General features: G+C 44.9%; 1 protein-coding gene across 1 annotated transcript in view; it reads left to right on the forward strand.

Moving 5' to 3' along the window:
- The window catches only part of CNGB1 (cyclic nucleotide gated channel subunit beta 1), a 1,191,945-nt gene that overhangs the window by 861,752 nt on the left and 302,347 nt on the right, over positions 1–27,846 (forward strand). The window contains 1 exon segment of the mRNA XM_078668834.1: positions 19,507–19,664. Coding sequence (XP_078524960.1) covers positions 19,507–19,664 — 158 coding nt within the window.

Here is a 27,846-nt window from a genome sequence, read left to right on the forward strand (position 1 = left end):
AGCAAACAAGTGAAGACAGTTCTGATGATGGTCTTGTTTTTGGGATTAGGTGATTAAAGTTTGAATTAAATTAACTGTGGAAAACAAAGAAAGAGAGACACAAAGCACACAGGAATAAAAGGGAATAAGGACGAAAAAGAAAGTTCTTGATTGATTGTCTCATTTTCAGTGCTCGGTGTCAGGGAATAAGAACAAGATTTCGTCATCATACTCTGCGAATTCAGGCTGGATGAGGTCAGTGCCACCGAACAGAGAAAAAATCCCCTCATCTACGTTGCCGTCCTCCTCGTCTTCATGCGGCGTGCTTTCTCGTACTTTGTAATCAGGTGGTATGAGGTGCTGATTCATCTTGATCATTGTCAGCCGCTCCACATTTTTGGGCGAGAGGCGGCTCCGTTTGGGAGTTACAATGCCACCAGCAGCACTGAAAACACGTTCAGAAGACACACTTGCGAGTGGGCAAGACAAATAGTTTATAGCCAGGTTGCAGAGCTGTGGCCACAATTGTTTTTTGCCATGCCAATACTGCAATGGCTCCTCATTAAGAAAGACCACTGTTGAGTCATTCATATAGTCCTGCACCATCGACTCAAGGTCATCAACGGTTCCTCCACTTTGCTTACTTTTTGCTGTGGCTGTGACATTTTTTCGAGAACCATACCCCATCAAACTTAGCCAATCCTCCTCCGCAGCCACTGTTAGTGTTGTCATTGTGTGTGGTGCAGATGATCCAGTTGCCGGTGTCTTTAACGGCTGAGAGGTCACTTGTGCCCCAGCCACAGGTGCAGAAGTGGATTCTTGTGACTGGGGATGGCCTGCTGATGCTGATGCTGATGTACTGGCTTCTCCTTCAATAACCTGCCGTTCTTTTTCAAACCTATTGGCTGACCAGGCTAACCAATGTTTGTACTTTTGAACATCTGCATCATCAAAAGGAAAGAATGCTTCGTCTGCCAGCGCCTTTTTGTAGCGTGGATCCAGAATAGTAGCACAAATGTAATGCTGATCGGACTTGATCTTTTGAAGACGTTCATCACCACGTAGGCGCTCTAATAATTTCTCTGACAAAATGAAATGGTTTTTTTTTTCTTCATCTTCTTTTTCAAACTCAGAAGACACCGCCATCAGTTGGTGCTCCAGCATGCACAACAATGGGATAGCTTTTCCCAAATTACAGTCCTCCTGGCTGACTGCACGCGTGAAGAACTCAAAAGGACGAAGCATGTCTGTCAGGCTTTTAACTATGTCCCATTGCGCCGCAGTCATCCGCAGGTCCTCCTTCTGAGATTTACCCTCTGTGAAGAAATAGTGATCGAGTACCGTATACTGCTCATACAGACGCTCAAGCATGTAGAAGGTTGAGTTCCAACGTGTTGCCACCTCCTGGATGAGTGCTTTTACTGGCATTCTACGTTGAAGTAGCAGTCTCCGCAGATGCTTCCGGGCCTTAAAAGAATGGCTGAAATGGTTGGACATTTTGCGGCAGGTGGCCATTACCGTGAACGCTGCACTGTCTCTATCACTCAAGAATTTTTGAACTACCAGGTTGATACAGTGCGCCAAACATGGCACTCTGAAATAGCCACCCTCCGACATGGCCTTAACTACATTGGAGCCATTATCCGTGGAAACATAACCAATCTTGCGTTTTAGGGGGGATAGCATTGTCAAGACCTTTTTGTTAAACTCTTGCAAAAGGTTTTCTGCTGTGTGACTTTTCTCCAAGCCAAACATGGCTAGTGTTGCATGTTTCCGAGCAGCTTTGAAAACTTTGTCCGGGTCAACACCTGCGTTTAGCTTTGCTTTAACACCTGAAAAAGAGACCCAGTGTGCAGTGATGCACATGTAATCATGGCCTGGGCCACTGGTCCACATGTCTGTTGTCAGATGTATTGTGTGAACAGCACTCTTCTGCAAAGCTGCCCCAATCGCCTGCAGCACATCTTCATGTAGTGCTGGAACCTCAACTCTGGCAAAATAGAACCGGCTCGGAACTTTCCATTTAGGGCAGAGCGTTGCCACTAATTCAAGAAAACCTACCGCTTCTACAAAAGAAAAAGGTAGAAGGTCCACAGCTAGCATTTTAGCCAGCTTAGTGTTATACAGACGCGTCAGTGGGTGGTTGCGTTCATATGGCACGTCTGAAGTAAGCATTGTTCTAATGTTGCCCTGGACCAAGCATTTACGGGCTGATAATGACTTCGTTGACCCAATTTTGCTCGCTGGTGAACTTTTGTGCGTTGGTGTCTCACTCGCTCCAACACTCTTAGTGTGCCTCACATTGGGTGTGCTGCTGACAGGGGTACTGGGTGTAAGGGACGTGTTTGACACGTCTTCTTCCTGCTCGTCATCATCAGATGAAACATCAACGTTTCCTTGATTTTGGCCTTTCTTGATCGCATCTAGGTGCGCAAACCATTTGACAGCGTGCTTTCTCTCAAGATGACCACTCTGGCCGCCGGTACCATAGTTGGTACCTGACTTACCACGACTAACTGCAAGCTTACAAAGGGTACAAATGGCAAACTTTGGATTTTTGGGACAAACAGTAAAGAAGTCCCAAACTGGGGACTTGAAGTGTCTGTGGGACCTGGAGGAGGCGGCGATACTGGTGGTGGTGGTCATGAAGCTAATGCCAGATGAAGTGGAGGATCTGGATTGCCCAACTTTTGTACGTTTTGCACTTTCACCGCCACTAATTAAGGTCGAGGTTGACGGAGGTCTCTTCTTGCCAGAAAGAAATATGGAAGCGGGACGAGTTGGTGTACTACTTAACTCCAATGATTGTGGTGTTTCCACTGCCTCCTCATCGACAACATCATCATCATCATCATCACGCGCAGCAGCTCTTCGGGCTAGGGTCAAAATGTCTGTTTGCTGCATGCCCGCTGGGGCTGCAGTGACCTTTATGATGACTGGGTCGTCGTTGGCAGAGTCTTCATCAGCAGCAGTATCCGCCACTTCTTGTTGAGCCTCATCACACTCCATAACTCTGAGACTTTGGACGAGCTTCCTTTTACGCTTAACTACCTTTGTTGGATCATGGTGTGCCTCACTCTCAGACGGCTGTGGTGCTGGTTCCCAAGTTTGATCCGTATCATCAGAAGGAGGTGTGCTTGAAGAGGATGTAGACACCACCCTTGATCTCTTCCTTGCTAGGGGTGTGGAAGACAATGAAGGATCATCAGGAGGAGTGGCTTCCTCAAATGATACCTCGCCTTGATTGTCGATTTCCTGATGTGCCCCTACTTCGGGAGGAACAACTATTGTGGGCACTTGTTGTGACCCTCCATGCACCTCTGCTTGCGCATCTCCTTGCGCTGCCTCTCCTTCCACATGTACTTGGGCTTGTACTTGCACATGTGATTGTTGTTGCGGCTGTGGTTGTTCAACACTCGTCAGATGAGCTACAACAACCTGTGTTGATTGAGGGACATTGCTGCTGCTTTCTTGCGATGAGCCAACATCACTGGTCGATGGTGATTGAAGAAGTATACTGGCTGCCTCTGCAGCACTCAAGGGCTTGGACTTAAGTTGGCGTGGTGGTGGTGGTGGCACTGAGCCCAATGGAGCGGGGGTGCTGCTGCCAGCTTGGTCCCCAGCAGATCCCGCTGCAGCTGCTGCAGGCATACTTTTTTTTTTACTCCCAAAAAAAGGGGCGGGCGGCACACCAGTGTCCTTGGTAACTTGCTTCTTCTGCTCCTTACTGGCACCTTTCTTGCTAGAGGAGCTACGGGTTACTTTTTTTGGGGCCATCTTCTTCAGAGCAGGTCAGCAGGCAGCAGTTGCACGAGTTGCAGAGGGTTCTGTGTCCAGACGTGACGTCGCGTGACGTTATGCTGCACACACCGCTGCAGGACTTCTTCCTGGCACTGGTGGTTCTATTGAGTCTTCTTGTGCACCTAAAAGCAATGGAAGACAGAGGAACATCAGTTCAGTTATACACCCCAAAAAATCGACAAAACACAGAAAAATGAGCACAATCCCATGCCATCCATGATGTTTACATTGAAGACACCCCACAGAAAGACTAGGGACATGCAAGTATGCAACACTCACTACCCCTGGGCATAAGGGATGAAAAGTAGGCAAAATAAGTGCAGGCCTCAGACACTGCCTCTCCTCAAAATGGCCCCCTTACACCCCAAGCACATGTTGCCTGTACCAGCCAGCACTCAAGATGGCCACCACCACCACCCACATGGCCAGTCCACATCAACAGTACACCCCCAAAAAACAGAAAAACAGCCAGAAATCACCACAATCCAATGCCATCCATGATGTTTACATCAAAGAGAGTGAGACCACACCACAGGCACACTCAGTCCATGCACCACCACCACCCCTGGGCAAGCAAAAGGCCACACCAGCAGCCCCCCAAAAACGACAAAAAACAATAAAATAAGCACAATCCCAGCCCATCCATGGCCTCAATTATGTTTAAATTCAAGAAGACACCCCACAGAAAGACTAGGCCCATGCAACACTTACCACCCCTGGGCAAAGGGCCACACCAGCAGGCCCAAAAAAACGACAAAAAACAATAAAATCTGCACAATCCCAGCCCATCCATGGCCTCAATGGTGTTTAAATTCAAGAAGACACCCCTCAGAAACACTAGACCCATGCAACACTCACTACCCCTGGGCATAAGGGATGAAAAGTAGGCAAAATAAGTGCAGGCCTCAGACACTGCCTCTCCTCAAAATGGCCCCCTTACACCCCAAGCACATGTTGCCTGTACCAGCCAGCACTCAAGATGGCCACCACCACCACCCACATGGCCAGTCCACATCAACAGTACACCCCCAAAAAACAGAAAAACAGCCAGAAATCACCACAATCCAATGCCATCCATGATGTTTACATCAAAGAGAGTGAGACCACACCACAGGCACACTCAGTCCATGCACCACCACCACCCCTGGGCAAGCAAAAGGCCACACCAGCAGCCCCCCAAAAACGACAAAAAACAATAAAATAAGCACAATCCCAACCCATCCATGGCCTCAATTATGTTTAAATTCAAGAAGACACCCCACAGAAAGACTAGGCCATGCAACACTCACCACCCCTGGGCAAAGGGCCACACCAGCAGGCCCAAAAAAACGACAAAAAACAATAAAATCTGCACAATCCCAGCCCATCCATGGCCTCAATGGTGTTTAAATTCAAGAAGACACCCCTCAGAAACACTAGGCCCATGCAACACTCACTACCCCTGGGCATAAGGGATGAAAAGTAGGCAAAATAAGTGCAGGCCTCAGACACTGCCTCTCCTCAAAATGGCCCCCTTACACCCCAAGCACATGTTGCCTGTACCAGCCAGCACTCAAGATGGCCACCACCACCACCCACATGGCCAGTCCACATCAACAGTACACCCCCAAAAAACAGAAAAACAGCCAGAAATCACCACAATCCAATGCCATCCATGATGTTTACATCAAAGAGAGTGAGACCACACCACAGGCACACTCAGTCCATGCACCACCACCACCCCTGGGCAAGCAAAAGGCCACACCAGCAGCCCCCCAAAAACGACAAAAAACAATAAAATAAGCACAATCCCAGCCCATCCATGGCCTCAATTATGTTTAAATTCAAGAAGACACCCCACAGAAAGACTAGGCCCATGCAACACTCACCACCCCTGGGCAAAGGGCCACACCAGCAGGCCCAAAAAAACGACAAAAAACAATAAAATCTGCACAATCCCAGCCCATCCATGGCCTCAATGGTGTTTAAATTCAAGAAGACACCCCTCAGAAACACTAGACCCATGCAACACTCACTACCCCTGGGCATAAGGGATGAAAAGTAGGCAAAATAAGTGCAGGCCTCAGACACTGCCTCTCCTCAAAATGGCCCCCTTACACCCCAAGCACATGTTGCCTGTACCAGCCAGCACTCAAGATGGCCACCACCACCACCCACATGGCCAGTCCACATCAACAGTACACCCCCAAAAAACAGAAAAACAGCCAGAAATCACCACAATCCAATGCCATCCATGATGTTTACATCAAAGAGAGTGAGACCACACCACAGGCACACTCAGTCCATGCACCACCACCACCCCTGGGCAAGCAAAAGGCCACACCAGCAGCCCCCCAAAAACGACAAAAAACAATAAAATAAGCACAATCCCAGCCCATCCATGGCCTCAATTATGTTTAAATTCAAGAAGACACCCCACAGAAAGACTAGGCCCATGCAACACTCACTCACCACCCCTGGGCAAAGGGCCACACCAGCAGGCCCAAAAAAACGACAAAAAACAATAAAATCTGCACAATCCCAGCCCATCCATGGCCTCAAAGGTGTTTAAATTCAACAAAACAGTTGTATCATGCACCCATAACCAACCCTGGTCCTACTGGATACTGTGGCTACCCACAATATAATTTATTTAATTTTCTGAAAAAGTTCAAAAATTGTACTTGCAGCAACTGTAATGCCCCAAACAAACTTACTTGTGAAAGTTGATTTCTAATCCAAAAGTGATCCAAAGACAGTCAAAAAGGCCTCAAATCCAAATATCTAGCAGCACCCACAAAAAGTAATCCTTCCAGCTCCAGATCCAAATGAAAGTGACCAGGAGATGGACAAAGCACTGGGAGGAGCCTGCTGGACAGGAACAGGAAGTTGGAGACTGTGGGGCACTTCCTTCCTCCCCCCCCCCCCAAAATGGACTCCTTGCAAAAAAAAAGGCCATGCAAATGTCAACCTGAGGAGTGATTCTGATAAAAATCATAATTTTCTGAAGGTTTATCCTGTTTGCTGGTGATTTTCTTGTGCGACATTGCAAAATCTCTATTTCGCAAGTGCGAGATTGTTCCTTTCCGCCGCAACTACGTGTTCGCAATTGCGAACTCTCGCGAGGTGTGCTGTGCAAGGTGGCAAGCCGCGAGTACGTATTCGCGGGCGACAAACTCCCGCGGGAACACGCAGCAAGATCTAAAATGGCGCGTCACTCGCAAAGAAAAACAACTCAGCAAACGCTAAAATGACGGAAAGTGAACGCCGTGCACCACGCCGCGCGCCGCAACCAAGCAAAAAATCCGCCGCGAGCGGATTCACGGATTTTCGACAAATTCGCGAGAGTTCGCGGATTGCGAATTTGCCGAAAATCCGAAAAATCCGCGAGCGTAGCGGATTTTACGCCCATGCTTATTTATAGGAGCCTCCACGGGTTCCAAGTCCCTTTCCAAGCTCTAACGAACCCATGTCTTCCAAATTCCTTTGTACCTGCAGCAGGTACCTGAAGCCCAGGATTCCTACAGGAGTTCCTCAGCTCTTCCCGAAGGTCTGACATTTTTCTAGATACCGTGACACTCTCCATGCAATAAATCCCAAAGTCCAAGTCATAACCAAAAGGTGTTCTTCTCCAGCTGCATTTACAGTATGCCTTGCACTGCACTGCAGAAAGGAAAAAGGGAATCTCACAAGCTAGCTCTAAGGTCATTGTAAATCATGCCTTTGTGACCCAAAACAGAGTTACTAGGATAAGTGAGCAACTCTCCAGCCTGATCTTCTGAAAAACTCTCGGAATCATAGTGAAAGGTGGGAACGCGTACGTGTTGGTTCCTTTCAAAGTTTGAAGGAATGTATTCACTGCCAGAGCATCTGTATCTGGAATCTAACTGTAATATTTCTTCAGTTGAAACGTCAGTCTGCTTTCAAAGAGGTGTGCCCCAAATCCGAGACAGTTTCATGAAACTGACCCTGTTTAATTTCCAGTCACTGAAATTCCTTAAGAACCTTGAATTCCAGTCTTCAGTAACATTTGCCCTCCCAGGCAAGTATTCTGCATTCAGGCTGATCTTGTGTTCCAAGCAGAATAGCCAGAGTTTCTTTGCTAATTTTGACAGGTCTAGGGATCTTGATCCGCGAAATCGATTTGTATACGATACTGCCAAAACATTGTCCATTTAAAAAAAAAAACCTCTGCCTTGCAAACAATGATTACAACGCATAAGGAATAAATTCCTGCTGTTAATTCTACATAGTTTATTTGATGCATGTGACCACAAGCCACCAGTATCCTGAGGACCCAAAAGGGCACCCTAACCAGCTAAGCTCGCATATGATTCCAGGATAAAGTTTGTAGAGCATCCAAATAGTGCCCTGCCATTCCAGGCATCCAAATTATCCAAACACGAAGATTAGTCTGATCTTGCTTCCTCATCTAGAAACACCTTGTAGTCATACCACAATCCTCACCAAAGGGCCATTGCTTTTATCCTCTGCAAGGCCTGATACTGTAAAGGGCATGAAAATATCACCTGAACAGAAGAAGACAAAAGACCTAGCAGCCTGGCTAGTTCCCTCAGTGTTGTGTTAAAGACTCTCGTGTGGGAACATATCTCATCTCTTTCCAAATTGTGGAAATCTTCAATAGTAATAGCAGAACCCCATTCACAGAATCTATTGTGAATCCCAAGAACTCTAGAGACCTGGAGGGGGTAAGAACAGATGTCTCCATGTTCACAATGAAGCCCAAGCACACCAAGAGGGACATGACCATGCCCAGGTCCCTCAAAATCTGCGCCCTCATTGGGACATGATGAAGATGCCGTCAAATTAAACTATTATCCATATACCCCTCTCTCGGAGGTAGGAAGCTACAGCTCTCATTAGCTTGGTAAAACACCACGGTGCTGATGAGAGGCCAAAGAGGAACGTCAAGAATTGATAAAGTCAACCCTGCCAGGTGAATTTAAGGTAAGGTTGATACTCCCTGGGCATGGGAATGGTAAAGTAGGCATCTTGGATCTAACCTCACTAGCCTATCCCTATTTAGCAACATATCCCTTAAAATATGGATCCCCTCAATTTTGAAGTGCCTGTAAACTAAGAACTCTGTCAGATCTCTTAGGCTTATCAAGGGCCATCACCTCTTGTCCTTCTTTTCCACAAGGAACAGTGCTCTGTGTTTCCTAGGATGGTATGTAACTGACACAATTTGAGCAAAAACATGTGCATGGGCCTGTTCTTAGACTGCATATCATAGTAGAACCTATTCATGATACAATCTCAGGATCATCAAGTTCAACTTTCATTCCTTCTGCCTGTAGGTCAAAATGAAGTCTAGAACTTATGGTACAAAACAAGGTTTGGCACTGGTGGAAAATGTAATGAGGAACAAACATCCTGTCTAATAGCTCATATGAAGTGGGGCAGTACTGCTGGAAAGAGGAGCTTAGCAGCTACAAAGTTTCAAGTAGGAACGCCTATATAGAATTAATTTTTGCAACCACATCTCTTTCCTATATTACTGTTGTATAAATATAAATTAGGAGACATATTTCTAGTCGCATTGATGTGCCTTTATTTCACAAGGGCTTATGCTGAAATCCTTTTCTATAAACGCCGATTTTGTGAAAATCAAACTTTGTGAATGCAATCTTTCACAGCTTTACCAAAATGAGAGGTATATGTATAGTTAATTTGTTACTCTCCTCTGAATCTTCTGTGTAGGGTGCATAAATCTAGCCCCAGTAAGCTTGGTCTACTTATTGATATGTAAGCAAATAGGTGTGTTGTGTCCTTCAAGAAGAGAGGCCTGGAGGTTTGCTGTGAGCGCCTAACAGGTGATGCAATAAATGTATTGTGTATGCTCTCCGAGACAGCATTTGTCTTATGATGCTGGGGGGTATATTTACAAGCCCCTATCGCCACAGGAACTGCCCTTTTAGTGATGTTCCTGTGGTGATAAACCCTTCACCTTATTTTCAAGGCTCTTAACGTGGCTTAACGACGCCTTGTAAATAGGGCCAACCTTTAACGCTACACTTAGGGGTCGATTATGATGACTGTCAGAAAGCCTCCAACCTGAGGTCGGAGGCTTACCGACACTCATCGTCGGTTTCAATTCCAACGGGATGATTATGTTCTAGCCGGTCAGATTGAAACCGGACAGTCATTCCAGCTGGCTTCAGGCGAAGACTGGCCCGTAATCCAAATGGAAGGTGTTTCCACCTTCTGGATTACAATGAACGGTTTCTGGCAGGGTTTGCATGCCGGCCTTTCCAACATGGAAATCCTATCGGAAAGCATGTTTTGGGACCCCTAGCAGGAGCCCCTTCTGTTTTTGTCCTCCGCTCGGGGGCTGATGACGCTATAGATGCCCCCATTTTGATCTCATCACCTTGCAGCAGACAACTTGCGGTGCCTGCCACGGGGTGCAGTGATGAATACAGACTCCCATTCCTCTTTGGGAGCTTGTATTACAGCCGGTTTACAGCTGTAACACGAGCTCCCATAGAAGAATGGGAGTATGTGGCCGCCGTACATGCGGTCACATCGCGAGCAGACAGTCGGCGACTAAATAAGCCCCTTAGCATGAAAGGGGCATGCAGTGGATATTGTGGTGGGCGTTCCTCCACAACACCCATTAATTTTTACACAGCCCCCTATTTACAAAGGTGGTGTAAATGGGAGGCAGCGCCAAAATTAAGAGCAGGGAAAACATGGTCTCAACATGACGAACCGAGGAGAAATGCTATATTTCTCCTTGTTTTTTCTGTTTCTATGTGTGCTGCATTGTACAGCACACATAAAGAGCAAATTGCCATGAATGATTGTTTATGTGCAGGAAACTGTCCCTTTCTGCACAAAGCAAATGCAACAAGACGATTGACGGAGTGCTGCAACTTTTCAACCACTCACCCCCTGTCACATATCTAGGTTTAATACATTGTTCTTTTGCTCACTATGCCACCTCAGTTTGGACCCAGCTACATGCAGATCAGTCTTGATCCTGCTTCTCATGGGAACAGTCCAGCCCGAACTGCCAGGCCAGGTACTCCTTGGACCGGATCCTGGGACCAGTTTCAGGATTTCAGCCCTCATCAGGCAGGCTAGCTGGAATCTAGTGGCAGAGCGAGCAAGGGACCCATGTCTGACAATACCATTGGTAACTTAGGGTGAGCATAGCAAACATAATTAGATGATGCTGAACTTTTTTCAACCACTTGCCCCCAGTCACAGATCTGGGTGTAATCCATCGCTCTTTTGCTCACTATGCCAGCCCAGTTTGGGTCCAGCCATATGCAAATCAGACTTGGCCCTGCTCCTCATGGGAACAATCCACCTTGACCTGCCAGACCAAGTCCTGACTGGACCGGAAACAAGCATCCTGGTAACAGATTTGGGATTTCACCCCTCATCAGCCAGGCTAGCTTGAATAGAGCGGCACAGCAAGCAAGGGACCACGTCTGGGCAGACCCTTGGGCACGAACATAGCAAACACAATACGATGATGGTCAGAATGCTGAAACTTTTCAACCACTCACCCCCACTAACAGATCTGTGTTTCATTCATAATTCTCCTGATCACTATGCCACCCCAATTTGGACCCAGGGAGGACCTGGCCTGGCAGTTCCGGCTGAACTGTTCCCATGGGGAGCAGGTTTAAGACTGATTTGTATATGGAACATAAAATTCATGTGGGCAGTGGACCTCAAAATATTGCTGCACCTACACCGTTATACCCTAAAGTGAGCCAATTTGTGAAATGTCTTTCATGAAGTGTGCACTACCCTGTATTCACCATCTGCCTAAAGGGTTCTCCCCTCTCCTGGGGAAAGCACCACATACCAGAAAATCAAGATGATCATGAACATTTCGAAATTAATGACAGCAAGTTTCAAGGATCCAATAATGTTCTTCTTTTTTTTTTTTTTTTTTTTTTATAAATTGTTTTATTGAGATTAACAACAAAAAACATAGGTCACAAGGCAATAATACAGTAATGGTGATCCTGAGTCCATGGGGGAGTAGCTCAGAACAGTACAATAAGCGCAGTATGGTTAAAAGCAGTAGCGAGGAGGGGGGGGGCAGCGAGGAAACGATGCAATATATACAGTCGATACAAAACACTGGGAATGCCAATTAGGGGGACAAGGGAACATCAGGGGTAAAATCAAGTGGGGGAGTACATATATTTCCACGATAAGCATTCCACTGTGACCACATTTTGTTCCACTTTCTGGGCCTGCCCCGGGACAAATACACAGTCTTTTCCCTAAACATGCACCAGTCCATGTTCTCCTTCCACGCCAATACAGTGGGCGGCCTGTGGGAGCCCCATAGCTGTGCAATATCTCTCTTAGCAATCATGTTGCGGAGGGTCGCCCAGCAGATCTGAGCAGCATTATAATCATTCGGTTCCCACACATTCAAGAGGCAGCGCCGGGTCTCGGCTAGAAGCGGAACCCCCGTGACCCTCTCCATAATCGCATGCACTCGGGACCAGAAATCAGCCACCTCGGGACATTCCCATAAAATGTGAAGGAAGGTGCCAATCACGCCGCAGCCACGCTTACACAGCCCATCCATAGAATAACCCATTCGAACCAGACTCGGACCAGTGACATACACACGATGAAGGATCTTAAGTTGGACAAACCGAAGGCGGGCAGGTATGGCAACCTCTTTAGGCGAGGACAATGCAGATTGCCAGTCCTCGTCGTCCAATTCTAATCCGTCGGCAATCCATAAAGCCCTGAGGCGCACAAGCAGGTCAATTCTAGTATTGATCAGTTTTTTAGAGATCAATGAAATTGTACTATCAGGTACATAGCCGTCCAGGATACGGTCCTCGAGAGGCGAGGATTCGGGAATAGCAGTCCCCACAGCAAAGACTGACAGCAGGGCATGACGTACCTGAGCGTATCTAAAGAATTCCCTGTCTCCAAGCTCGTATTCCGTCTTGAGTACCTCAAAGGTCTTCACATTTCCTTTAGACCAGAGGTCACCCACCTTGCTTAGACCAATCATGTCCCATTTATCAAAGCCTTTTGTCCGCCACAGATTGCCCAAACCTTCGGAAGCAAACAATGGAATCGCGCGCGTCAACCTATTACACCATCCCAAGGCCGCATTCGCATCGTGCCACACTCTTACAGCAATTTTTGTGGGCCCGGTCAATGTACTATGAATATAGCGCTCTATTGATATTCCCACCGGGTAAGAGATGTTTGTCCATTTCAAAGGCCGGGGTAGGACCGGGAGCGTAAGTTGCGTGGTTGACCGCACTTAATTGAGAAGCCCAATAGTAGCGTTTGATATCTGGGAGGGCAATGCCTCCATCGTACCACGGAAGCGTAAGCTTAGACAGAGCAATTAGCGCACGCCCGTCCCAGATCAGCCGCCTCTGCAGGTGCTCCACTTCACGAAAATAACCGGATGGAATGGGGTCAAAAAAAATTTGGAGTGCATATAAAAATCTGGGGAGAGTCATCATTTTGAAAAGATCCGCGCGACCCAATGGAGACAAAGGCAACTGACGCCAACGTGCAACGTCAAGCTTGAGTCGGTGAAGAGGAGGTAGCAAATTGCGTTCATAGCGAACTGCGGGATCCAGAGAGACATAAATCCCCAAGTATTTAAAGCCATTGTCAGCCACTTGAATTGGGAATCTACGAGGCAGTGGAGGAAGATCTCCGGACAAAACATAGACGCATGATTTAGTCCAATTAATAATGAGACCCGAGTTCTTTCCGAAGGAGGTCAGAACATCAAAAAGTACATTAAGGGATTTCTGAGGGGATGTAAGGTATAGGAGGATGTCATCCGCGTATAGCGAGATTCGGTCTTCAAAGTCGGGAGTCCACCGAATGCCTTTCATTGAAGGCTCCCAACGGAGCCACTCCGCCAATGGCTCCAACGCAAGGGCAAAAAGCAACGGGGACAGCGGGCAACCCTGCCGAGTGCCTCGCCCAAGTGTAAAGATACCGGAGACCTTCCCGTTAACAACCACCTGGGCGAGGGGCTTTTCATAAAGAAGCTTCACTGAGGCGATGAATGTCGGGCCAAACCCAAATTTGGAAAGGGCCGTCCACAGATAAGGCCATTCTATAGTGTCAGTGGCGTCCAAAGAGGCCAAAATGGCCGGCTCAGTAAGAGTCCCAGCTCTCGCGAGAACTCCGTGAAGCCTCCGAAGATTAAGGGCGGTATTCCGGTGTGGAATGAAGCCGGATTGATCCGGATGGATCAAGTCGCTAATCACCGTAATCAACCAATTAGCTAGCAATTTGGCCAGTATTTTGGGTTCGGCATTAAGTAATGAAATGGGCCTATACGAGGCGCAGCGATCGCGCGGCTTACCCTCCTTGTGAATTACAACGATGGTAGCTAGTCGCTGATCAACGGGGAGGGAACCAGAATCGAAAGCCTCAAGAAACATACTCCTTAAGTAGGGCGTCCTTTTGTCGGGTCGCAGCTTATATAGTTCAATGGGCAAACCATTGGGACCCATTGCCTTGCCAGAACGAAGGGAACGTATGGCAACAGCGACTTCATCTATCGTAAAAGGCGCATCCAATAGGTCTCTATCATCATCAGAAAGGCGAGGCAGTGCAATGTCTCGCAACAATAATTGGGAGTCCTTCTCGTCCCTATCACTGACCGAGACGTACACAGTTCGGAAATGGTCAACAAAGCACTCAACAATACCAGCTGGGTCAGTGATACACTCACCATCAGGCCTTTCAATCACAGGGACGACACGATTCACTCTCTCTTTCTTGTCCAGCCACGCAATCAGTTTACCAGCCTTGTCGCCCAAATAATACATCCTGCCCTGTTGCTCTCTATTCATCACTTTTGCCGCGTCAGTCACAAGGGCTCTATAATCAGCTTGTTTCAAACTGAGGGAATGCAATTTAGAACGAGTAGCATCACCTTCAAGATCACTCTCAAGCACAGTTATGTCGGTTTCGAGGCGTACAAGTTCCTCACATTTAGCCTTTTTGGAAGCAGCAATCAACGACAAAGAATGTCCACGGATGACCGTCTTGAAGGCCTCCCACAGTGAAATAGAAGAAGAAACAGACACATCATTTTCATCGAAGTAATGGTCAATAGATTTCAGCATTTCAGAGCGGGTGTTAGGATTGCGGAGATACCAGGGATTTATGGGAGCCACTCTACCCTCGCCACCCACTCCAGCCTCAACACAAAGCCACAGGGGGGAGTGATCAGAAATGCCCCTGGGAAGATGACGAATCTCTCTGATAGAGGATGATTGCGCTGCTGGCATTAAGAAATAATCTAACCTGGAGAGACTACCATGGGCCCCGAGTGAAAGGTATATTGTAGCTACGTAGGGTGCATCAACCTCCAACTATCTATAAGGCCAAAGGTTTCCAGAAGGTCAGCCAGCCACAGTTGAGACCTAGCTAAATCCCTAGGAGGGTAGCGATCCAAAGTGCCAGAGACCACGGAGTTAAAGTCCCCACCCAGGATCAGAAGACCCTCAGGAAGCTCCAGTACGAGCCGCCCAAGGTCAGCAAAGGTCGACGCCTGCAGGCCCGGAGGGACGTACATTGTGAGTATGGAAAGTGTCTTACCCTCCCATCTACCAGTGAGCGCAGCATAGCGCCCCCTTTCGTCGAGTATTACCTCATCAATTTCAAGGGGGAGAGAGGACCGGATTAGAATACCCACCCCCCTGGAGCCGGAAGTGAATCCAGAGTGAGCGACCAGTCGGTAGCCACGTCTATTCATAGCCTGGCATGCGTTACCAATTAAATGCGTTTCTTGCAAAAGAACAATATCGGGGGAATGACGTCTAAGGAACTGCAGCACAACCCCTCGTTTTATCCTGTCTCCCAAACCATTGACATTCCAGGACAGCAGTCTCAACTCACTACCCACCATCCCCGGGAAGGAAACAGAGCACACCCCTCATAGGACCAAATGATCGACACGGACAAGAAAACAATACGATGCCTTGTGAACAAAAACAAACACACAAACACCCCCACCCCCCCCAACTGAAGCCCGTTACAACGCCCCCCACCCTGCACCCCTGCGTACGACTCAAAAGCCACCCCAACTTGCAGTGTGCCTGTCGCCCAATCATAAAACTAATCTACACAAATAACCCAGGAGGAGGAAGAGTCCCCTTACACCACACGCCACCCAAGGGCCAGCCTAAAGTAGAACGAAAGAACAATTATCCAAACTCAGCTGACAAACAGGTGGAAAGTTCAGACGTCGGGAACCACAATGTCACTCTTGCTCCGGCGAGCCACCGTCGGCGCCACCGGGGTGCTCAGTTCAATCATCTCTTTTTGGCAAGGAATCAAGCCAGTCACTGACATTGTCCGGACGAACAAAGAAAAACTTTCGTTCCTCATATTCGATCCGAAGTCTGGCTAGAAACAACATGGCGTATTTAAGGTCCAAATCGCGTAGCCGTCGCTTCACTCCCTGAAACCCCATTCTCTGCCGCTGAACCAGTGGAGTAAAGTCGGGATAGAAGTTCACAGTGGTGTTTTCAAATTTCACAGGGCCGCTCTCCCAAGAAGCTCGAAGGATAGCGCCCCTATCCCGAAAGTGGAAGAGTTTGGCAATAATGGGTCTCGGGGGGGGCACCCGGCTTCAGCTTCCCGCCAGGAGATCGATGGGCCCCGTTCAACAGCAAAGAATTTACTGAATCCGGCGGGGGCGAGGTGATTCAGGACCAGATCTTCCACCAAGAGGTCGGTGGCAGCCTCCTCTGGAGTTTCCGGAACACCTATGATGCGTACATTATTGCGCCGGGCCCTATTTTCAGAATCCTCAAGCCGACGGGCCATCAAGTCCTGTGAAGAACGCAAGTTGCCGATCTCAGTCTGTACGTCCGTGACATCAGTAGTCAGGCTGGAGGTCTTCAAATCCGACGCCTTGACCCTCACATTGGTCTTCGCCAGGTCTGCTCTAATCAGCGTGACATCGACAGCCACCGTATCAATCTTGGAGGCGAGGGCCTCGTACTGTTGTCCCATGGAGGCCTTCATACTGGTGATGGCGCTCATGAAGTCCTGAAGCGATACCTCCGTAGGGGCAGTAGGATCCACCATGGGGTCTTCAGGAGTACGGCCAGTGCCACTGGGGGATCCCTTAGGATGGGTGTAGCGATCAATCACATTGGTTTGAGTTTGTCCCCCTCGGAGAGACGTTTTTGTCTTGCGCTTCTCGGTGTCCGGTCTGGTGGCCATATTGGAAATAGTGCCCCGGAGGGGCCCTCGAGACCTGGCGAAAATGGCCGATCTCAGTGAGGCCAAAAGTATACGAAAGTAGGCCAAATTAACGAAAATGCCAACAGGGCTGGAGGCCAAACGCTCACGGAAGAAGGCACCCAGCAGTAGAGCGAAACCAAGCCGGATCGGGGGTAGATCTGAGAGAATGCCAGTCAATCAGAACCCGGAGTAGGAAAGTGAAACTGAAAGTTGAAGTGAGGCCGCCTGGGGGAGATCCCTCTGGCCGTTGTTGTTGAACTACTCCTCGGCCTGAAGATCAGCAGAGCCCCCGGCCCCGTCCCGGGGCAGGCCGTAAAAGTTCGAGTCAATGTGGAAGCGGCTCCCGACGTCAGATTTCAATTTTGAAAAGAATATTAAGGTCAGCCAAAGGTCGCCTTCAAAAGCCCATCTTCAGAATCAGGATATAGTCAGGATATTTTGCGAAGGGCGGCGTGGGTCTCGGGAGCTCTGTGCTCACGCGACCATCTTGGATGCCCGCGAAGCTCCTCCCTCCTGTTCTTCTTTTATTAATGCTTCTTTTAAATACTCATAAAGACAGTCAAGGCGTTTTGTCCAACAAACAGTGGACTTCTTCAGGGCAAGATTGCCTGTTATCAAGAATATAAGAACTGTCTATTAGGAGACATTAATTTCCAAAATACACCATCCAAGTCAAAGAGCAATTGGTAGTCAAATCAGAGAGTAACATTCCACCCCCTTGTGGGTCAGGTGAACATAAGTGTATTTATTCCATATGCATGTTAAAAGGAGGGCATATCCACCCTTTGCAAGGCACTTCAATTGATGCAATGGTAACTGTATGGGAGAATTCCTCCCGATCTCCAGCATACGCTCGAGATAGGCAAGAACATTACTGAATCCTTGAAACTCACTGTCACTAATTTCAAAATGTTCATGATTTGCATATGGCTTGGTTTAAACTGGATTAGCATACGGAGCAAAACAACGATGGATTAAGGTCCAGATATTTGTACTGAGGTGAATGCTTGACGTTATTCTGCATTCTGTCCATCAACTGTTCTTTTTTCCTTCCTGTACATAAACAATCATTAAAAAAATGACAATTTGCAACTTCTACGTGTGATGCACAATGCAGCACACATAGAAGTTACAAATCGCCATTCTGGATTGTTTATGTGCAGGAAGGGAAACGCAGGGGTGCACTGTATTATTGTAAATGCAGTGCCTCCCTGTGTTTCTAAAGTGCAGAGCACGGCGTAAGCAATTCTGGAGCTAACCCACGCTCCAACACGTTCCTATACATTTACGCCTTGGAGTGTTCTGATTGAAGTTGATGCACTGAGTTAGGGACAGAACCTTGGGTTAGAGCCTAGACAGGGCTGGTGCAGGATTTGTGGGAGCACAAGGCAAAGTGAGATTTTGCCATGCCTCTGCTCCAGCATGATTAGAGGACTATGATGGATGCTTTTAGTGGGAATCTAACACGACTTTGAACTCTTTTATTAGTTACTTCCTATGCTTACTATGCAGTGGTGTCTAGTATTGATTGTTTTTCCATTTGCCATCTTGAAGGAAGGCAAGTTTTTGGTCTGTTAAGTGCTCTGCATTGGAAAAGTAAACACCTACAGGGTAAGAGATTCTTTCGTCTCTGAGTCACCACTTATTTTCTCACCAGACCTTGACAATAAGGGATCAGGGGTCATACCTATCTGTTTGTTGTACTGCGTCTCATGAGGAAAGTTTTAGGGGTCAAAGTCTACCTTCATGTTGACAACAAATAAAAACAAAAGAACCAGCAAGGTGGCAACGAAGTTGTGTTCCTAACGGAGGTGCCAATGATTGAATGAGCTTGTATCTGCATTCCGATTTGAACCCTGGTGGTGATTATTCAGAGGAAAATCAAAGATCATCAAACCCGACTATAACACTCAATTCGTATTATTGTCTCTTATTACACAATGCTAAGTCTTTGGCTCAAAGAAAGAGGGCCTGAATTATGTAAAAAATGCTAAATCTAGGCAGAAAAATGGTGACAGAAGTGCTTCACAATTGGGATAGAATCATGAATAAAATTCCTCAGAATATTCTCCTAAGGATTTAGCATTTCTGTTACATATCCTAGGATTTTCTGTGACCTGCCAAATCAGAATTATGCATGCCCTGAGCAAGGCGTTTTATCTCTTTGATGCTGTCACAAAGTTAATCAATCCTGAAGTAGAAAGTGCGATCTTGCAAATTATTGGAAGGTATGTCCAGCTCAGGGTTTTGAACATTATGGTCCCTGATGAGTGTAGGCCTGTTCAGTAACATAATCATTGATCCACGACTACTTTTTGCTGCATAGACAGAAAATGCAGAGAGGCATGGCCTTAGATAATAAATAAGAGTTCTCTGCCTTAACTTCTAGGTACGAGACTCCAGATAAAATTTATTGGAGCATGTAAATGACCTACAGCTCAGCTTCTCATGATTTGAAAATAATCAGTTCTTGATGTTCTCTTTTAACAGCGAACCAGAACGGGCCGCTTCTGCTATCAGCCAGGGCAGTACTGTCATCAACGAACGCCTTCAGGAGCTTGTACGGCTCTTCAAAGACAGAACAGACAAGGTGAAGGAGAAGCTGATTGACCCAGAATGCAGTTCAGATGATGAGAGCCCTGCAGCATGTAAGTAAGGGCATCTACTAGTACTGTGTGCTGCGGTCCCGGAGCTTTACATGGCCTGTGCCACAATCTCAGCTTAGCTAAACTGTGGCCACAATGTGTTTTTTCTATTGAAGATTGCAGGAGAGGTTGTATCACTCTACTCACATGAGTAGGAGCCATAATTGGACAATGTGAATCTATAGATCTAGTGAATGAGAATATGCCGCTTTTCCACGCATACAATTACCCTACATGTTGTTACAACGCGGTCGTTACAACGACCGTGTTGTAACAACGTATTCCATTACCCCGCAAGTCGTAACAACGACTTGCGGAGGGGGGGGGCACTGGATGTTGGACTAGTAAAGTCTACTTTTCCAACTCCAGTCTGTGCGGACTGTAGGGAAGGTATCGGATTTTATATCCAACACCTTCTCCCCGTCCGCAAGTCTTTGTAACGACTTGCAGGGTAATGGTATGTGCTGTCAGAATTCGGTTATTGTTACGACCTCGTTGTAACAGCTTGCGGGGTTACGGATGCGGGGTGATGGCTGGTTACCAGTGAATGATTGTGGAACCAAGTTCTGCTCGGTTTATTGGTGCTGTAACAACTTTTATTGTGGACATGCTGGCCATCAAAAAATGCATAGGGGTTGCGAATATTCCTACTACTACTTAAGCAAGCCTTTTGCAAAGCCAATAGGTCTTGCCTATGAAAGAGCAATTGGCTTTGCCAATATGTTTTAGCCATGTTGTAGACCAGCGTGGCTGCTGTTCAGCATAGTTAAAGGTTAGTGGGGTAAAGTAGAGTGGTGTGGAGTGAAGTGTTGTAAAGTGGAGTGAAGTGGAATAGTATAGAGAGGCATAGAGTGGCATAGTGTGACATAGAGTAGAGTTGAATGGCTTGGAGTGAAGTGGACTATCATGGAGTGGCATAAAGTTGAGTGATGTGGAGTAGGGTGGAGGCAGTAGAATTGTGCACAGTGCAATGGCACTGAGTTGTGTAGAGTTGAGTGGAGTGGAGTAGAGTGTCAGAATAAAATGTAGTGTTGTAGAGTAGAGTGGCAAACAGTTTCATAGAGCGTTGTAGAACAGAGAAGAGTGGCGTAGAGGGTGTTGCATAGAGTGGAGTAGATTGTCGTCAGTGAAGTTGAATAGAGTGGAGTAGTGTATGAGAGGGAAATTGCATAGAGTGGAGTACAGTGTTGTAGAGTTGAGTCGCTTAGTGTGGAGTTATGGAGTGGAGCAGAGTGGAGTAGTGTCTTGTAGAATAGAGTGGAGGAAAGTGTCATGGAGTTGCACGGAGGGAGTTGAGTACAGCTTCGTAGAGTGGAGTAGTGTCGTAGAGCGACGTGGCATAGAGTAGAGTAGAGTGCAGTAGAATTTAATGGAGTAGTGCATCATATAGTGTAGTGTTGTAGAGTGGAGTAGAGTGGCCTAGAGGGAAGTGGTGTAAAGTACAGTGTTGCAGAGTACATTGGCATAGAGTGCATTGGTTTTTAGTAAAGTGGCATAGTGTGCAGTGGTGTAGAGTGTCGCACATAAGATTGCAGTGGTGTAAAGTCCAGTGCTGTAGAGTGTATTGATGCAGAATGGGGTAGATTGTTTCATAGTAAAATTAAGTGGCATAGAGTGGAACAGGGTATAGTGCAGGGGTGTAAAGCACAGTTGCACGGAGAGTCCTGTGGCATAATGTAGAGTAGTGGAGAGTGCAGTGGAATGGAGTACAGTGATGCAGAATAGATTAGAGTGGCATAGAATGGAGTGATGAAGAGTGTAGGTGCGTAGAGTGTAGTGGCATGGAGTGCATTGGCATGGAGTTGAGTGGTGCAGAGTAGAGTGCAGTGGCATAGAGTGCAGTGGTGCAGAATAGATTAGAGTGGCGCAGAGCGCGTTGGCATAGAGTGCTCTGGCGCAGAGTGCAGTAGCATAGAGGGCAATGTTGCGGAGTAGAGTGGCATTTAGTTCAGTGAAGGAGATGGTAGTCATGTAGAGTGTCATAGAGTGCAGTGTAGTAGAGTGTAGTGACATAGAGTGCATTGGCATAGAGTAGAGGGGTACAGAGAGCAATGGCATAGAATATGGTGGTGCAGAGTAGAATAAAGTGACTTGAGTACCATGATGTTGCGCAAATGGTGTAGAGTGGTGTAGCATGCAGTGGCATAGAATGTTGTAAAGTATAGTTGCGTAGAGTGCAGTAGTGCAGAGTAGTTTGCATAAAATGCAGTGGCGTAGAGCTCATTGGTTTTGAGGAAAGCAGTGTAGAGTAGTGTGGTGCATAATAGAGTATGTAGAGTGGGCAGCGTAGAGTATATTGGAGTAAAGTGGCATAGAGTGCAGTAGCATAGTGTAGATTGTTTCAGAGCAGAGTGAAGATGTGGGTGAGTTGAGTAGTGCAGTAGTAGAGAGTAGTGGCGTAAAGTGCATTAGTGTGGAGAGCAGTGGCATTGAGTGCAGTATTGCAGAGTAGACTGGCATATAGTGAAGTGAAGTAGAGTAGAGTTCTGAGGAGTAGAGTGGAGTGGCCTAGACTATAGTGGTGTACAGTGCAGTGGAGAAGAGTGCAGTGGTTCACAGAAGATTAGCGTGGCGTAGAGTGGATTGGCATAGAGTGTAGTGGCATAGAGTGCAGTGATGTAGAGTGCATTGGTGCAAAGTGCATTGGCATTGAGTGGCATAGAGTAGTGCAGATTAGAGTGCAGTGGGATAGAGTGCAGTGATCACAGAGTAGAGGGGCATAGATTTCAGTGGCAGAGAGTGCAATGTTGGAGAGTAGAGTGTCATAGAGTGCAATGGTGGAGAGTAGAGTGGCGCAGAGTGCATTGGTGTAGATTGCAGTGGCGTAGGGTGGTGTAGAGTGGGGTGGCAGAGAGTGCAGTGGCAGAGAGTGCAGTGGCAGAGTATTGCAGAGTAGAGCATAGTGGCATACAGTGCATTGGTGCAGAGTAGATTGGTTTACAGCACATTGGTTTTGAGTAAAGTTGTGTAGAGTGCTTTGGCATAGAGTGCAGTGACATTGAGTGCAGTGGTGTAGAATAGAGTGGAGTAGAGTGGAGTAGAGCAGGGTAGGTTGCAGTGGCATAGAGTGAAATGGCATAGAGTGGAATGGCCCAGAGTGGAATAGAGTGTCGTAGTGTGAAGTGGTACAGAGTAGATTAGAGTGGCTTACAGTGGGTTGGCGTAGAGTGAAAGGGTGCAGAGTAGAGTCAGGTAAAGTGTAGTGGCATACAGTACATTGGCGTAGAGTGCAGCAGATTGGCATAAAGGAGAGTTGGACAGAGTAGAGTTCAGTGGCATAGAGTGCAGTGGTGCATAGAAGAGTGGCAGAGAGTTCAGTGGTGGAGAGAGCAGTGTTGCAGAGCATAGTGCTGTAGAGTGAAGTGGCATTTAGTGGAGTGATTAAGAGTGGAGTTTAATGGTCCATGGTACAGTGTAGTGGAGTAGAGTGTAGTGGCACAGAGTGCATTGGCGTAGAGTGGAGCAGAATAGAGTGCAGTGGCATAGATTACAGTGGAAGAGAGCAGAGTGTTGCAGACTAGACTGTTGTAGAGTGCAGTGGAGTATAGTAGAGTGGCATGGAGTGCACTGTCATGGAGTGCAGTGGACTAGAGTAGAGTGGTGCAGAGTAGAGTGGCGAAGAGAGCAGTTTTGTAGAGTAAAATGTTGCAGAGTGTAGTGGTATACAGTGTTGCAGAGTAGAGTGGTGTAGAGTGCAGTGGTGCAGAGTAGATTGTCATAAAGTGCATTGGTGTAGAGTGTACTGGGTTTGAGTAAAGTGGTGTAGAGTGCATTGGCATAGAATGCAGTTATTAGAGTAGAGTGCAGTGGCATCGAATAAAGTGGTGCAGAGTAGAGTGGCAAAAAGTGAAGTGGTGCCAAGTGCAGTAGCATAAAGTGGATTGTTTCAGGGTAGAGTGGAGTGGTGCTCAGTAGAGTACAGTGGAGTAGAGTGAATTTGCATACGGTGTGCTGGCGCAGAGTGGAGTGGTACAGAGTAGAGTGCATTGACATAGAGTGGGGTGGCATAGAGTTTAGCGTTGCAGAGTGAAGTGGCTTAGAGTGGAGTGGTGCAGAGTGAAGTTTTGTAGAGTACAGTGGCAAAGAGTATAGTGGTGCACTGTAGAGATGTGTGGGGTAAAGTGTTTTGGTGTAGAGTTTTGTAGAGTACAGTGGCAAAGAGTATAGCGGTGTACAGTAGAGATGTGTGGGGTAAAGTGCATTGGTGTTGAGTGGCTTGGTTCACTGATAAAATATCGATTACCTTAATATCTAAATACAAAAATATTGAGTCAAAAACATCTATGTCAAAAATATTGACTTCCTATACTTATAATTGAAATTACAAAAATATTGAAAAAAGATTGTTGTCACTAATCTAGTTTGCTAAAATATCGATTTTTAAATATATTTATATTTGATTAGTAAACATTAAATTAAATAATAATACGAATATAATACAAATACAATGTATGGATTTTTGTGTGAAAACTATAACATATTAATATTTTCAAAAATGTAAAACAAACATATTTAAATATATATGTTTATTTACATATATCTAATTTAATATTATTAAATTCATATTATAATTTTATTTTTTAAATGTAATTATAGAAAAAAGAAATATTTATACATACATCCAATAAGATATATATTTTTCAAAACAAACCATTTTAAATACAATTAACAGGGCCGATTACAATGTTGGTTGGAAAGTCTCTGACCAACAGCTTTCCGACAGTGGTCGGAGACTTTCCAACTGACTCGGTCAATTTGCGGTCCGACCGCCCGATTACGATGTCGGCGGTTGAAACGTATACTGGCCAGTCATTCCAACTCGTATCCGTCCGGCTCTCGGAGTATCCCTGTTGGTCAGAACCGCACCACAATCCCCTATGGACGGCATATATGTCGTTGGGATTACAATGTCGGTTTCTGACAGCTTTTCCATGTTGGCCTTTCCGATGCGGAAAGGCTGTCAGAAAGCATATTTTGGAGCCCCTAGCAGGGCCCCCTTTTCTCCGCTGCCTATGGTTGGCGGTGGATGGGGTACCTAGGCTCCCCCCTGTAAAACCCCGCACTGTGTGTCAGGCACCATGGGGTGCCTGTCCCTGGGTGCAGGATTTTACACACACACCCATCTCTCTGTAGGAGCCTGGATTACGGCCAGTGTATGGCTGTAACACAAGTTTTCATAGAGCACAGTGCGAATCTGACCGAACAGTGTTTGGTTGCATCATAATTTGGCTGTTGGAACCGCTGACCTCAGGTCAATCGGTCGGTTCTGAGTCCGCAACTCCGACCAACATCATAATTAGCCCCAAAACAATGAAACAAAACATTAAAAAAAATCAAAAACATTAATAATTATAAATATTATAATTTCAATTAATCAAAAACATATTATATAAATGTAAACAATGTAACGTAAACTACAACATTTTAAATTCATACATCTACTGTTCCCACTACAATTTATACAAGAGTAGACAAAGTATCTTATTCAGAAGGTGTCAAATTTACAAGTCTCACTACACTCAATACAACAGTAGGGAAAGTGTCAGATTGCGGATGGGTAAAACTAACTATTCCCACTCCAGTCAGTGCAACAGTAAGGAAAGTGTTGAAATGCAGAGGGGTAAAATCTAGTATTTCCACTCTAGTCAGTGCAACAGTAGGGAAAATGTTGGATTGTAAAGGGGTAAAATTGACTAGTTCTACTCCAGACAGTGCAATATTAAAAACAAATAAAATATCTGGAACAAAATGAAATTAGAAAAAAAACTAAATAAATTAAATGTAAATATGTTGAATAAAAAATACAAATATATATAATATTAAAAATGTTAAAGATAAAAACATATTACAATGTTAAATATATATTGCAAACACCTACAAATATTATAAATAAAATACAAACATAATTTTCACTGAAATAAACATTGTTATTTAGAAAGTAGTTATTAATAAAAGAAAATATTTATTACATTTATTTTGTTTAGTTACTTATAATTTCAAATAACCAAAAACAGTTCAATATTCAGGAGGTGTAAAATGTACAAGTCCCACTACACTCAATATAATAGTAGTGAAAGTGTTAGATTGTGGAGGGGTAACATTTACTCTTCCCACTCCTGTCAGTGCAACAGCAGGGAAAGTGTTGGATTGTAGTGGGGTAAAATTGACTATTTCCGCTCCCGGCAGTGCAACATTAGAAACAAATAAAATATCTGGAACAAAATGAATTTTTTTTTGTAAACTAAATAAATTAAAATGTAAGTATGTTGAATAAAAATACAAATATATTTAATATTAAAAATGTAAAAAATAAAAGCATATTACAATGCTAAATATATATCACAAATACCTACAAATATTATAAATCAAATACAACAATTATTTTCACACAAATAACACAACTTGCCCCTAAACTTTAAATAAAACAAAACATTATATACACAATTAATATAAATGTTTATCAACAAACCAATTATGATTAATTAAATATTAATTATGAATTAATTTTAATAATGTATTTTCCACAGTATAACCTCACACTCATAAAATTTAACATACAATTATTTGCACAATTAACATAAATGATCAAATGAATCATTATTATTACTTAAAAATATTTAATATTTATTTAAAAATTAATTGACTTCCAACCCCCTACCCCTACAAAACCCATAACCCGCATCTAAAATCCCCACAACAAATTAATTGCACAATTAATATAAATAAGTATCAATTAAGCAAATATTATTTATTAAACACTAAATATAAATTCATTAAAATGTATTAACTTCCTACCCTTTACCCCTATAAACCTAACAACCCCCACATAAATAAAACTAAAAAAGTTAATAACACAATTGAAATCATTAATTTGCAATTAATAGCATTTAACGAGTAATTATTCATTAAAGTAATTTCATCCCCATCCTTTACACCCATAAGCCCCACAACCTGCACCTAAAATTAATTCTTAAACAATTGGCAAAATTATCAATTAATCAATTAATATTAATTCATAATTAATTAAAAATAAATTACTTCCCACCCTTTACCCCTCTATTCCCACACCCCCCACAAAACATTTACATAAAAAAATAGCACAATTAACATATTTAAATATCTACTAAATAGATAATATTAAATAAAAAATAATCAACAATTTATTAAAATTAAAATACTTTCCACTCTATACCCTTAGAAAGCCACAACCTACTAAGGAACTTAAAAAACACAACATTTAATTCAATTAAATTTCATAACTACTAAAAATTTAACTAATATAGTAAAACACCTAAACAATAATTAAACCGAAAATTACATCATAAATATTGAAAATATGTACTCAAATACATAACAATAATTAAAAAACGATATTTTAGACAACTATGGTTTTGCAAACTATATTAATGATTTCTACATTTTAAAAATTAATATTACTTAACTGAAAATCGATATTCTTGACATAGATATTCTGGCTGTCAATATTTCCTTGTCACGAAATTTCTGACTCAATATTCTTGTCTGTCCATATTTTCAACTGGATATTCTGTCTCAATACCAGTATGGAGTGGTGCAGATTAGAATACTGGTGTGTTGAGTGGTGCAGAGTTGAAAGGAGTAGGGTAACGTGGAGTATATATGATGTAGTAGTGCACTGCCATTACAGAGAACGCATCTTACATTAACCATGACCATTACGTTGTCTGATAGACTTCGACCTAAAAACCGAGTGTCCCAAAGGGATCAAACACACTTAACAGGAGAGTGTGAGGGCATTGCAGAGTCACTTGGTAGATTTCTGACCACATTTTCAGAAATACACAGCTAAACGTGGCAGGACAATTTAATAGACCTCTGGTTTTTGTAGGTCATAATGGAAGATGCAGATTTGCTTTGTCACTGATGAAGTAAAAGCACGTCATGTATATGGTTTTAGCATTAAACTCATAATGCGCGAACACAGTAGTATGTGCTGATACTGGATCTCTGCACAAGTTGCACATTTTTAAAAATATTTGCCACCTATTCAGTCCCTCTGTAGTGTGCTCTTTCACAGCTAGTGCTGGCATCAAGGGTGAACTGTACCTCAAGTAAATCGTTCAACAAAATTATAGACACGCTGCACTCCAGGAAAGTAGTTTTTTCCAATACAATTTATTGCACAAATCCAATTATCACCTAACCA

This window comes from Lissotriton helveticus, chromosome 12, assembly GCF_964261635.1.
Source record: "Lissotriton helveticus chromosome 12, aLisHel1.1, whole genome shotgun sequence".
Classification (NCBI taxonomy): domain Eukaryota; kingdom Metazoa; phylum Chordata; class Amphibia; order Caudata; family Salamandridae; genus Lissotriton; species Lissotriton helveticus.